Here is a 15,655-nt window from a genome sequence, read left to right as displayed (position 1 = left end):
AATTTTCCCTAATTTTTACGACGGCAACCTTTCTAACGATGTATAATACTTGGATGTATAATAATTGTTCTATAAAAAAGTATGAAAACGCCAAAATATTAATTATATAAGTTTATTTGTAATAAACCGTCGAACTTCGTTCTTTCAGTAAATTTCCGGTGGAGACGCCTTGTACATTTACACTATTATTATTGTTTGTGAAGAGTAAAATAATCAACATTTTACTAGTGATGCGCCAACTCGAAAAATTCCTGATTCGAATGATTCAAAATGGAGCATTCGATTTGAATGATTCAAAAAAACATTTTATTTGTATTGACAAAATAAAGAAGTAATAAAATTTTTGGGAAGACAGTTTCAGAGATCTTATGAAAAAGTTATTTAAAATATATTTATAAGTAGTGTTTTATTGTACATATTCATGATAAAAGTAACTATGTAATACTTATGTAAACTAGTGAACTAACATAAAGTAGTGGTGTATGGTATCGTGCCTTAAGGCAAATTGCTGGAATTTTGCGTACCGTAATGAAATATTCGAGGAATATTAAATGTTTTCAAATAAATTATCATAAATATTTTAACTTATATATGTTTAGAAAAAACTAAATGAACAAAACTTAATGAATCGAATGTAAAATGAAAGGCATTGTCTAAAATTTATAAAACTTGTATAAACTGAATTGCAAAGTAAAAATTATTTTTTTGAAGTACATTAGTGAGCTTTAGAATTTAAGTTAAAAAAAATTAAAATTTGATTTATTTTTGATATTAAAAATTTTTTTTGAAATTAAAATAAAATCCTATCGTTTCGTCAGCACAAATCGGACGTTTAGTTATCTCAAAATCTGTCATTTTCTGCACATTTAGTTCGGTATCTCAAAAATAGCCTTTTCCAAAAACTACTTATTCTCGCCATTATGAATTGAATATGTTTTGGATCTTTCAAATCGGATGCTCCGTTCTCTCCAAAACTCGATTTATATTTTCTGCACTTTTTGCTCCGTATCTCCGAAACGGCTGAACCTGCATATGCCAAACATTAATCAGCACATCTCCCAATCAATAAGAATCAAATGTTTCTTGAACCAATTAAATCGGTTAATCCGTGCGCCCGAAAACGTTAACGAAAAAATTTATCCGTACATACATACACACACACGCATCCATTTTTCTGAGGTTTGCCAAAAATTTTCAATTTTGATTTTTGGACGATTATAATAACTTGCCCTACAGTTACTACACAAGTTAATAATGTGACTTGGAAACAATCACTTTACAAATTTTAGAGTATGCACTGTAGAGGTATGCACCATTCATAATATTTATAAATAAATATTATAAATGTAACGGTCAAAATAAAAACTACGCAGTTGTAATGAGTTTAAAGTTCCATTTAAAGTTTCCATACAGAGAAGGTATAAAATAGTGCCAAATAATATTTACAGTCATGATTATTTGTTCATTTCAATACCATGCCACTCACTTCTTTGCTCAAGGGAAACTGTTATAATTATAAAGTTTTGCCCTCTTGAATTACAATAGATCTATAATGTGCAAATATTTATACGAAATTTATTTAGTTTTAATACTAGATATGAAGCTGTTTCAATTTTATAATGTTATATTATTTTTAAAGCTCAATGTTTATATTTATGTGCATTAATTAATAATTCTGTGATGTAGAACTAATTCATTTTAAATTAATTCTCACGCTCAACGAATATTTAAATGAGCATTATAGTATTATTTTGAACGTGTTATATGATAATTTTATTCATTATTACGCTGAAAATATTAAATTAATTTTACATAATTTGTAATTATTAGATTTGGAAATAATATCATATGAACACTTTTAATCAAACAAATAATCTATATATATATATATATATATATATATATATATATATATATATATATATATATATATATATATATTTTGAAATATGTGAGTTTGGTGTTGATATATATTTTGATGAGTAGTTTGTACTTCCGAAAATACTTTTTCAACTCTTTTTACAAAATTAAAATCAAAATTTAACCCAAGAATCTTAAGTAATCTAGTTTATAAGCTTAATTGTCTAGATTGTAATTGCGTTTACATAGGTGAAACTAGTCAGAACCTGCACAAAAGAACATCTCAACACAAAAACAATTCAAAAAATAAAAATCAGTATAAAACACAATTAACAGATCATATCAATGAACTCAAACATAGCATTGATTTTTCCAATCCCACGATCCTACACTTCGAAATAATTTATTTAAAAGACGATTTAGCGAAGGTTGCTTAATATCTTTACAGCCATAAATTTAAGAACTGACAACAATTCGCTTTGCAATGACTATAAAATAACTCTCGACTATTTTCAAAAACACCACCACATCTGAATGAAGCGTGTATTTTTATTATTTTATTATTTTACAAAAAACATATGTCTGCCGGTCTTTTTTACACTTTCTCAAAAAAATTGTAAACACAATTCATTCAGTTTTTAGACGTTAGTCAATTTGTACACACTAGAATGTAAGCAAAAATTGTCTAAAAAATTAATTAGTTTAAATGTTCCAATTATTAATAGCCTGGTTATCACAGTGTAATAGTGTAGTGTATTTTTGTATAATTAATTCTGTAAGTACTTATATATAAGTTATAACTTTATATTATTGCCTCCTACATAATATAAAATCTTTTAGTTTTCCACTGAATGACGGTCTCGATGAAGACCGAAACGTATGGATAAATAAAGTATTTAAAAACTACTTTAGTTTTTTTCTTTACTTGGTGTTACTGCCCGATTCTAAATAACTCATCAAAATATATATATATATATATATATATATATATATATATATATATATATATATATATATATATATATATATAAATAAGTCGGGTTTTCCTTTCTGACGAAATAACTACAGAACGCACGAACCGATTTCGACAATTTTGCATTCGTTGGAAAGGTCTCGGGCTCCGCAAGGTTTATAGCTACGAAAATTAGTGATGCATCGTTTCTTAATGCAAGCTGCTAGAACTTAACGCACCGTAACTAAAAATTCGAGTAATGACATTAGTGAGAATTATCAGAATTATGTTTGGTTAAGTCAACGAGCAATTCTTTCCGCAAAGAATAATGATGTACACGCACTGAATTTCACCATTTAATCAAAAATTGCTGGCGATTTGGTGACATACCAATGATTCCGACTGGTCTTCCGTTTCACTTCAAACGATTGCAATTTCCAGTTCGCTTTGCGTTCGCAATAACAAGTCTCAAGGCCAATCGCTTAGTGTTTGCGGGATAAATTTCAAATAGATTATTTATAAAATCATTGTTTTTCACATGGGCAGTTATACGTTGCCTGTTCACGAGTTGGAAAACCATCCGCTTTGTTTGTGTTAACGTCACACCAAAAAACAAAAAATGTGGTTTAGCAAAGAGCACTTCAATGAAACGGATAATTTGCGGATTCACTTTCATTTACTTCGAGAAGTTCAACTAAAAAACACTTCATTTTTGTAATCGAAATAAATTCATTACTGTTATATAATAAAATCAAATTTTTCCTTTTCAAATATAAAACAAACAAAAAATTTTTTCATCTTTCTCACGAAACCATCTGGTGGCGAAACGGAGTTCGTCGGGTTTGCTAGTATATATATATATATATATATATATATATATATATATATATATATGTATGTATAAAAATGGAATTCATAAACCATATGACCGATCGCCGTTGAAATTTAGAAAATTATTAGGTATGTCGCGAAACGGGTTTTCGGGATATAAGCCATGTGGTAAGAGTTAGCTAAACGAAGATTTTTAACATTTTCTTGGTCAATTTTATTTTTTATTTTTTTATGATGCGCATATAAAAATACATATAAACCTTAATTTTTTACCTACTACTATATAAGAATTATTTACAAGATTTACAATGTTACGGATGGGGGTTGGTTAGACCCCTTCGGAATAGCTATTGAATTTGACTTAATAGCTATACCGAGGATTTTGTATAACTGAGTATATTAAAGAATATTATTCGTTGGTCTCTGCTTGGTCGGCGGCCCAGTGGAATAGTGGCTTCAAGTCTGGAACCCTCGGATCGCTATGAGGAAAGGATACTGAGGTAGGAACTGACTACAGAAGCACAATAAGAAACACTGAATGAGAATAATAACGTATTTATTTACACAAATAACATCGAACACTCGGAAAATTCAACAAAACTCATACGGAAAACAAGTGAAATGGCGTACGTGACAAACGAGCCGGCGAGACCTTGTTCACACGTCAGATTAGCGATTACATCCAAAATCTTCTTCTTTTCGGTATTACCAGAGACTAAGTATTGTCCGACTCTGACAAAATGTCGTCTGGCGACATCTGACGAGGTTCTGGCGCGAACATATTCCCCAGTCTAAAAGGGCTACCTTTTATAACCTTGCATTTTTTAATATTGGCCACTCCAAACACTCTATCGGCATCTAGAAATACTTCTACTCTCCTGAACACCCAATAGAGTAGGCAAATCCGACAAAGCAATAAAGGTGTAGGAAGTTGAGGATCCTGGATCACCACTCAGCAAAGATACAAGTCTGGAGCTACATCGGACCACAATCATTGAGCTCCATCCAATATTACGTGAAACAAATAATTCATTAAAATGTCTTTCAAACTCTTCTGAAAAAAAAAAGGAATGGAGTTTTTTTTGCTTCTTACATTAAATATTAATTCTTAGAAAGGACCAAGTAGATATAACCTCGTTCCAAAAATCCGACACAAATAACCAATTCTTATATCTAACATATAGTTTAGAAAGTAGATCTTGGGAAATACCAATGGCTGCCTTTTGATCAGCAGGAATATGGAACCATTGTGCATTATAAAAGAGGTCGTCAATTTTTGATATTATGTTGGCTACAAACGCTTTCCAACGAGTGGTTAGTTCTACCAACCATTAGCGGACTATCATTAGATCATTAACGTCATTGTAAATTACAGCTCCGCATGCTTGTTCGGAGCTATCCGTAAATCCAAGTACTGAACATATTCTGTGTTCCGAAGTTCTGAGATATTGTGGCATGTTATAGTTATTAACTTCCCGTAGGGTAAGTTATTGTAATGGGTCAAAAATCGGAATTGAAAATTTTTACATTTCTCGATGTTTTGAAGGTTTCTGAACATTTTGGCATACCTCAGAAAAAATGGATGTGTGTGTGTGTGTATGTATGTATGGATACAAATTTCCAGTCACGTTTTCGGGCGCACGGATCAACCGATTTGAATGGTTCAAAAAGCATTCGATTCCTATTGATAGGGAAAAGAGCTGATTAGTTTTTGGCAAAGGCAGGTCCAGCAGTTTCGGAGATACGAAGCAAAGAGTGCAGAAAATAGTAAATAATTTTTGAGAGAACGGAGTATCCGATTTGAATGATCTAAAAAACATTCAATTAGTAATGATTGGGAGAAGTGTTTAATAGTTTTTGGCAAAGGCAGGCCCAGCCATTTCGAAGATACAGAGCTAAATATGTAAAAAATGGCAGTTTTTGAGAGAACTAAGCGTCCGATTTAAATGATTCAAAGAACTTTCTGCTTGTCTTAACAAAATAATTGATTTTGGAAAAACAAATTTTGTTTCAACTTTTTTTTTTCTAATTTTTTGTATATCGAAAATAATTCAGATTTTATTTTTAATTCTGACTATAGTTCTAATATACTTTACAAGTAATTTCAACTTTGCTATTCAGTTTATATAATTCGTATAAATCTAAGATAATGTTACAATATTTATAATAATCTATTTGAAAACATTCAGTATTCCTCGAACAAGTCGTTACGGTACGGGAAGTTCCAGCAATTTGTCTTAAGGCACGATGCCATAATTGCCTCAAGACAGAATTCCACTTACAGCTAGTTCAACTTTGATTTGGAAAATATGGCTAACCAAGAAGTCATAATAAATGATGGTAGCGCTTCATCCCAATCAATCTTTAATTTCGAAATTTTCTTCATTAAGATTTTTATCTTAACAACAATAGAAGTAACAAATCTTGAAGAATTCCAAAGACGCGCAATTGCTGAAAGGAGATGACGTTTCGTCCACTTTCTCCACATATGATTTATACCAAAAGAATAATTATCCGATAAAGGATTACATTTTAATCTTAAATTCTTTGATAAATTTTCGGTTTTAAAATCGCTAAGGACATATTTATATAGAATATCAGGATTTGGATTAAGCCCACGTATACTAGGATGCTTAGATTCCTTTTTCTTCAGTTTACAACTTCCACAAGAAACTGCAGTTTGCAAATCCCGGAAAATGGTTTTTGTATTTACCAAAGAATCAATACTTGTAACCATATCATTGTCGGAAGTACTTAAAGATTGTGGAATGTCTTCTAGCTGTGTAATCTTATCTTTTTCTTCATAAAGATCTGCGTTTGAAGCAATGCATGAATTAATTAAAGTGCTGGAAATTTGAGATAAGTCGTTTTCTAAAATTGTTTCGACATGCTTTATTTTTGCATAAAGCATTTCCAACGCTCTCGCGAGGGTATATTCCAGCATATAGCTAGGATTTTCTGACTATTTCAATATATTAATTTCATCAAAAAGGTGCATGCACTGCTTACGCGCATTCCCAAGAAGGCATAATTTTTTACGAAATTGTATCTTACTTGAAGAAGAACTAATCTGTTGAGAAATGTCGAAAGTTTCTTGGATGCTTGAATAATAAATTTCCCTCTGAGCTGTTAGTTGATCGATCTCTGCACCAACGTCAAGTTCAGGTGCCATCTTGGATTAATATTTTCTTAATATACTCAATAAATCCTAATCAAAATCAGGATCCGGCTCGAAAGACCAATGTTACGGATGGGGGTTGGTTAGACCCCTTCGGAATAGCTAATGAATTTGACATAATAGCTGTTCCGAGGATTTTGTATAACTAAGATATTAAGGAAAATTACTCGTTGGTCTCTGCTTGGTCGGCGGCCCAGTCGGATAGTGGCTTCAAGTCTGGAATTCTCAGATCGCTATGAGGAATGGATACTGAGGTAGGAATTGACTACAGAAGCACAATAAGAAATACTGGATGAGATTAATAATGTATTTATTTAGTAACGGGCGCTCGAATCAACCGATTCGAAAGGTGCAAAGTACATTCTATTCCTATTGATAGGGAAAGGTGCTAATTAGAATTTGATAAAGGCAGTTCCAGCAGTTACGGAGATACAAAGCAAAGAGTATAAAAAATAGAAATCGAGTTTTTGAGTGAACGAAGCATCCGATTTCAATCATCAAAAAAACATTCAGTTCTTAATGGTGGGGAAAAGTGGTGATTAGTTTTTGGCAAAGGCAGGTCCAACATTTTGGAGATACCAAACAAAGTGTGTAAAAAATTGCATTTTTAAAAAAAACTAAGCATCCGATTTGAATTATTCAAAGAAAAAATTACTTTTATTGATGAAACAATTGATTTTGGAAAAAAAGCTTTTTGTTATTTTTTTTACTTCCAAAAAATTTTTTTTTTTTTTGAATATCGAAAATGATTCGGATTCTAACTTTAATTCTGGCTAGTTTGGCGTAAGCCGTCGGCCAGATCGGATGGTATAACCAACCAAACCTCTTGCGTAAACAATCGGTATCGAAGTGATATTTAGTTTTGTGAATTGTTATAGTGTACAAGTGCAAGCGAATTCAAACAGTATCAACATACACACAAATGTCCCCATAGCGGGGGCATATACAAATTTAATGCAGAATAATATTGATTAAACTAAATTGTTTGATTAATATAAATAATATAATGCAACATCAAGAAAATGAAAAATCTATCTTACCGTTAATAGAAAAACAAAATGTCTTGAGCAACACTTCAATGACAGATAGTGCGTATATACAACATCGCATACAACAACAACAACAACAACAACAACAGCAAATTATTATGTCAAATGCTCACGATCAAAATACGTATTTACAACAACAGCAAATTAACAAGGTAAATAACCACGAACAATGCGTATATACAACAGCTACAACAGCAACAACAGCTGCAACAACAACAACAAATGCAACAACAAAAACAGCTACAACAACAGATGCAACAACAACAACTACTACAACAGCAAATTAAAAAGCCAAGTAGTAGTAAAAGCCAAATGTATGAATGAATGAAACAAAAATGTATGAGGGGACGACATTTCATCTTCCATCTCATACTTTGACACTACATATTGGCTCATTTATTCAATATTATAATGAAAATTTATTAAATATTATGACTTTGGATTGTCATTGTACGCCCTGAATTTATATATAGTTAAATATTTCGTTTATTCGCTTCAAAAACAGTAGTATAAGTGACCTTCCACACTAGGAAACTGACATAGCTGGCAGGTGTTGCTCAAGAAGTAATAATAATATTAGTATTAAGAAGTATTAATAATATTATAAGAGGTAATAAGGGGCTGATATTATAGTTTTATACGTCAAAAATTTCATTAAACTTATACTATTTAAACACAAACTAATAGACTCTTATTTTTTACTTATATTACACGTTTGATGATATATAAAGGCTGCATATCATAAAGAATATGAATTTTTCAAGTTTTCAAACGGCAATATCTCAGAAACAGCGAATCTAACGAAAAAAATTAATAATAAAAATTTAATAGAGAATTTTATAATAATTAAATCTATTTAACATATTTTTTTTCAAATTTTTTATGGTTTCGTCGGAAAATTGGTAAAACTATAATTTTGCACCTTTGACCTTGAATAAAAAAATCGCAGATGTCGGATCGATGGGGACTTTTGACATTTCATTTGTAATGACCTATTTAACATCTGTACCAATTTTCAGCTCTATGTGAATTATTCCTAACTGACGGCTTTTTTAGCTTTAATTTGACTAAGACGTAACTCAACCGAAGGTAATTTAAACAGTGAAATACGAGGGGCATGTAAAAAGTAAGGTTCCCAACGCTGTACACTTGCCGCGCAAGATACTAGGGGAAATCCGGCAACACCATTTTCATTGTTGATCCTTGCCACTCCATTCCTACTACCTGAAAGATCGCTGCAAATCTAAGTGCCAATCTAAAAGACTTACGCGATGAAGCGTGCAATCGCCGTCACCGCCAGGTGTGAAATCCGTTCAGTCATTCGAGCTTTAAACATGCAGAAGCTTACACCTACTGAAATTCATAGACACTTGGAAGAAGTTTATGGCAAAACTTGCATCAACGTCCAGCACGTCCTCAATTCGTGCAGGGAGTTCTCCGCAGGACGCACCGACGTTTACGACGAGCAAAGGAGCGGGAGGCCATCGAGTTTTTGGACCGAAAATGTATCTTGCTTACCGAGTTAATGCTTAAAGGGTCCACCATAAATTCGGACAAGTACTGCGAGACACTAATAAAACTCAAAAAAGCCATTCAAAATCGCCGGAGAAGAAGAGCGAGCAAGGGCGTGGCGGCGGAGTTCTTCGAAGCGGGTTTTCAGAAGTGGAAAACTCCTCAGAAAAAATGCGTTGAAAGATCTAGCGACTATGTAGAAAAATAGTTTGAAATACAAGCTTTCGGATGGTATACACATTTATTGCAATAAAAAATGCCTCAACCCTGAAAAAATGTGAGAACCTTACTTTTTACATGACCCTCGTAGTAACATCAAACAGATTTAGCTTACTAGCTTCAACATCAAATACACAGAACGAAAACACTACGCGTAGATAACATTGCGGATATGATTAGTGACTTAAATTAAATACTCAACCTAAATGAATATATCACTAAATGAATGCCAAATGACATAGTCAAAATTAATGTAGCAGCATCAGAGTATAGAAAACTTGTTGCTTTACTCAAATCAAAACTAGCTATCTTTCGCACATATCAGCTAAACGAAGAAAGGGCATTCAGGGCATTGCACAAATGTAATCGCAAAGTCAACTGCAATATATATATAATCACAAAACCAACTGAGATGATTGTAGAAATAAAATTGACAAAGAATTTAATCTCAAAATTAGATTAACAACTAGTAAACAGTGGACAGAGCTACGCATAAAATCATACATATACTGCAAAAAGCAACCGCTAATGCAACGCCTTTATTAACTTCATACGAGACAAAAATAAATGTTCCGCTGGAAATTTGCCATTTGTTAAGGGAAAAAGGAAAAGCAAGAAAAAACTGCCAGAGAAGACACGCGCCGGATGATAAAAGAGTGTACGATAAACTTTCGAATATTTTGAAATTAAAGTTAAAAATGTCAAAAGAAGATAGTTTTACTAAATATATTACGACAATAAACCAATATGATAATTCAATATGGGCGCCAATTAAAAACGTCAGAAAACCTACAACATTGAACTCACCGATAAGACAATCATTCAATACAAACGGATCTTGAACCAGGAGCGATCAGAAAAAAGCAGATCTAGGGAGAAGTCCCGTAACGCCGGACTTAGTGCCGGACATTTTATTTAACACGTATTATTTAAGCGAGTATAAATCTTTTCATTTCAGAATGCAAATGAAAGGGGCGCAGGGGTCACATAGATACAGGATTACACGCCGAGCCTCGCCTGTGACGCACACGGCCACTGCGGGAGCAACCGTTTGCTGTTTTAGGCGTAAAATCACGGCGTCACCTAAATATCAATTGAAGTAATTCTAGTATATTTATGCAATTACATTTGAGTGGTATGCAAAGATAAAAGTAGTACTTGATTGTTATCTATAAAATGGTACAATATTATTAGATCTTTTAAACAATTTTAGTTGATACCACCAAATAAACAAAAATGTCTGTCCCTTAGCGCCGGACAGTGAACATATTGATATTTTTGTGAGAAATTACGTAAATTATTCTAATTATTTAACTTTGTTCTGCATGAGTGCTAACTGTCACTACATACCCCCATTTTTCGTATTTCCTAGTCAAAGAATAAAAATTTTATGATGAATGCTCCATTGAGAGCATCGGTGTGGCCCAGCCAAAAGGGTGGATAAATAGTGTTTTTTTCGCAATATCAAAGAATATTCGCCAAACACACATGTGCAGACATTCCAGAGTGTGGAGATGGCTACATATATGTATTCAATACAGGTTATTTTGAAATATCCGGTACTAGGTGACACTTTTTAAAATCATATTTTTTGTTACCAAAGTTTGATTGCTAGTATTAATTATTTTTTAGCAAAGGTTGCGTTTTTGTTAATTTAGTTTGATTTCTAACTTTGTTATCTAACATAAATTATAATTTAATGAACATTTCGTAAAATATTTTTTGATATATTTATAAATAACCTTAGGTGTCCAGCACTCGGGGACTTCCTTCTATTCGCCAAATAATAACAGCCCTGTTCCAAACGTGAATAATATATCTAAAGATTTGGTAGACACTTTTGAAAGAATTAAACCAATAACACCAAAGGAAATCAAATCTGAAATATTGTCTTTAAAAAATAAAAAAGTGCAGATATCGACAAATTAAAAGCAAACATTTTTAAGGAGTTGTCTAAACAAGCTTTTGTGCTGATTACATACATATTCAATGCGGCACTAAGAATTGGTCACAAAATCTTCAAACAATCTGAAATTATTAAGATACCAAAACCAGGCAAGCCATGCCACTTAGATAACTCCTACAGACCAATTAGTCTACAATCCATACTATCAAAAATGCTAGAAAAACTATTACTTGCAAGAATAACAGATAATCTTACTATCATACCATACCATTAATTCGGATTAAGGAGAAAGCATTCGACCATACAACAATGCCATAGAATGACCACGGCAATATGCCAAGCAAGCGAAGACAATAGATACGGCTCCACAATCTTAATTGACATTAAACAGGCATTTTGTTTAAAATAAAAAATTGCCTACCGGGAATATATTACATGTTAATGGAATCATATTTAACAAACAGATTCTTTACAGTGAAAGTGGGCAGGGTTGTATCGGAATTATACGATATAAACGCAGGAGTGCCACAGGGGAGCGTAATGGGCGTAATGCTATTTACCATCTTCACACATAACAATCCAACTAATACGAATACAATTTTCGGAACATTTGCAGACGACACCATAATCATGGCAACCCACGAGGACCCTATAATGGCATCGCTAAATCTATAAGAACACCTTTTCGAATTGGAGCTCTGGCTCCAAAAACGGAAAATTGATATCAACGAAAATAAATCAAAATACATAACATTTACTACTAAAAGTCAAAATTGTCTAGATGTATTTATGAACGGCATCAAAATCCCTACATGCAGTAAATATCTAGGCATGGAATTAGATCGCCGATTAACATGAAAACTATATATTAAGGATAAGTGCAAAGAGATAAAGGCCAGATTTAAATAATTATATTGGATGATAGGAAGAAGGTCGAACATGTTTCTTGAGAACAAACTGTTAATTTATAAGGCTATTATAATACCGATTTGAACATTAAAATGCCCTATGTTATGTAAACAACCAAATAATCCATAATAACCTTAAAATCGACACGGTATGCAAAACCATAAAAAAGTTCAGCAATAGATTTCATTCAAAGAATGCTCAACATATTAATCCATGCATCCAACACATCGTACGAAATATACCGACCAGATGACTCAAAAAAAGATGGCCAGATGACCTCAAATAAAGTTGAAATTAAGTGTATCAAAATCAATGGTGACCCTACATCATAAACAAAGTTGAAAAGAAAGCTGACGAGAACCGGATAACGCCTGATCCCAAAACAAGATAATTTCAATGGAAGTTATCGAAATCACGTTACTTAAGTTACCAGTTAGAAATTATGTACTTTTCTGATTGCTAAAAATAAAGTGTTAAAAAAAAGAAAATCTGGCTTAAGTTCTAAAGCTCACTAATATACTTCCAATAAATAAATTTTAACAATGCTATTCAGTTTATATAATTCTTATAAATGTTAGACAATATCTTTTATTTTAATTTTGATTGATTGAGTTCTGTTTATAAACTTCCCGTAGGATAAGTTTACTATAACGCAAAAAATCGAGAATTAAAATTTTTATATATCTTTACGTTTCAGAGGTTTCTGTACATTTTGGCATACCTTAGAAAAAATTGATGTATGTGTGTGTGTGTGCGGATACAAATTTTTGTCGACGATTTTGAAAACACGGTTCAACCGATTTCAAGAAGACATGCTGATTCGTTTTTAGCATAGGCAGGTCTAACCGTTTCGAATATCAGGGCAAAAAGAACCACACACAGTAACTCGGTCCGATTTTAATATTTCAAAAAATATTTTACTTGTATTGACAAGATAAAAAATTGATTAAATTTTTATGAAGGCAGATCTGGCGGTTCCGGAGATTTAAGTACAAAAAATGCCATGATCATTAAACATATGCACATTAAATTATCAGATATTTTATAGAGATTTTAACAATAAGTATAAGTTTTGTTTACATTTCTATGGGTACCAATATTTACCTGTTAGACGCCGACGCGGCGCTTACGCGCGTCTATATTTCGTCTCTATGCTAGAACTTACAAAATATTTCAAAATAAAGAAAATTTTAATTAATTAATTTTTTTCAAAAAAAGTAAATTTTTGTCAAAAATTTATAGTTTTTTAAAAATAAAATTCTTTCAAAGTAAAATTTGCAAAAATGTTAATTTTTTGAAAAAAAAATTGGTACAGAAAGTTCCAGCATTTTGCCTTAAGGTACGATGCCATGCACTAGTTTACTTTTCTGTAAGCATGTATAAGTTACAGTATTCATAATAATCTATTTGAAAACATTTAATATTCTTCAAATATTTCATTACTTTATATTTAGTAATTTGCTTAAAGACACAATACAATACACCACTAGTTGTATTATTTTTTTTGGTCAATTTTGATTTTCTAATTTTTTTTATAATTTTTAATTATATATAAAAAACACACATAACCCTAAATTTCCTCCTACCTCAAATCCCTATTTTGTAAGAATTAATTATAAGATTTAGTAGTTATTTTTTCATAAACCAGACGTCCGATTCAATTGTTAGGTAAACCTCAGATAGATTTTCGAATATTTTGATTCAAGCCAAGTGATAGTTTTAATGTTTTTCTTATAATGCTTAAATAAATAAGGTAAATTAGAGAAAATATACACTGGTAGATAGGACAACTGGTACATAGGCAAATATCTAAACAGATAAACAGGTTGACAGGTTGATTGATAGACATGTGTGGACTAGATGTACAATATATAATACATATGCATATACCCACAGACACGTATAATGGGATGACGGTACATTGGCAAACAGGTAATTTGGTTGACGCATAAATTGGTAAACAGGTAAAATGGTGGATTTATAAACAGGTAATTTGGTTGACAACTAAATTGGTAGGTAAGTAAATTGGTAGACAGGTGAATTGTTGAATAGATAAATTGATGGACAGATTAGGTAGATTAACTAGTGGTGCATGACATCGTCTCTGAAGACAAATTGCTAAAACTTCCCGTATCAAAAAATAAATTATTAAAAAAAACTTTGCAAAACTTTGATAATTTTTAAAAAAATTTTGAAAAAAAAATGACTTTTTTGAAAAATTTGATTATTTTATATTATGATTTTTTCACATACATATATTTATTCTAATGTATCCAAAAATTTTCAGACACATATGAAACGTAAAGATATATACAAAATTTTATTTTCGATTTTTTGCGATCACTATAACTTGGTCATTTTGAAAACATTCGATATACCTACTTCAATTCTAGCTTTGTGAAAACAGGTTAGTCAAATAGTTCACAGGCTCTTCTACTAATAGTGAAATCATAGTCTTAACGAAAAACACAAACAATTATAAAACTATAAAAAGTGGATCAATTCAACTTTTTCATTAAACTAGTGAAGTATTGCATTGTACTGTAATTTGTACTTACGTGTTTGGAATATTTCGCATTGCTCTATGTCGCAAGAAAACTATAACCAAAGTTCCGTTACCAAGAACACCTGCCACAAAAATCAGAGCAAACACCACTGGCACAATGTAGGTCTCCGGTCTTTCAGAAAACGGCGTGTATGCATGGGGACCAGACGATAAATTTTGCACAATAGTAAAGTTATCATTTACTCCAAAGGTGTTGTTAAACAAAATATCACTGATATTGTACTCCATGTTCCCGAAAATCAACAGTTTAATATCACCAATGAATTACTGTATGAATAATTTGTTTTTTCCTTCAAGTGGCAGTTGACGATTTATGGCACATTATCGTCCTAATGCTGGATGTCAATAAGGTGTGCCTAAAATGAGATGAAATTTTACATTAAAAACATGCAATATACTCTTGTCATATACGCTTACATTTGGCGCTCACTGGTCAAACAACTAATGTATTAATATTAATTAATAGAAGTAAAAGCGTACGTAATTTTGACAGTTTTATCTTTTAAAATTAAATTTAAACAATTAATATTTTATAGTTTTGAAGTAAACTTTCTTTAGGCGCCACTAGGGTGTAAATCTGTGATAATGCAACGGAAATTACGTTACGCCCAAACTGTACATCATTCGCTCTCGATGAAATCATTTCTATATGGGTCGATTGTGATTAGTCGTT

At 31.8% G+C, this 15,655-nt stretch overlaps 1 protein-coding gene across 1 annotated transcript in view; it reads right to left on the bottom strand.

Moving 5' to 3' along the window:
- Positions 1 to 15,210, bottom strand: part of LOC113375835 (neuropeptide CCHamide-1 receptor) — a 246,008-nt gene extending 230,798 nt beyond the window's left edge. The window contains exon 1 of the mRNA XM_026615783.1: positions 14,975 to 15,210. Coding sequence (XP_026471568.1) covers positions 14,975 to 15,210 — 236 coding nt within the window. The remainder of the gene's footprint in view (positions 1 to 14,974) is intronic.
- Between the last annotated feature and the right edge of the window lie 445 nt (positions 15,211 to 15,655).

Source organism: Ctenocephalides felis, unplaced genomic scaffold (assembly GCF_003426905.1).
Source record: "Ctenocephalides felis isolate EL2017-DRISC unplaced genomic scaffold, ASM342690v1 CF-g0.4_SCAFFOLD_01886, whole genome shotgun sequence".
In the NCBI taxonomy this organism is placed as follows: Eukaryota; Metazoa; Arthropoda; class Insecta; order Siphonaptera; family Pulicidae; genus Ctenocephalides; species Ctenocephalides felis.
Note: the sequence above shows the minus strand (reverse complement) of the source record. Positions and strands in the feature narration are given on the sequence as shown.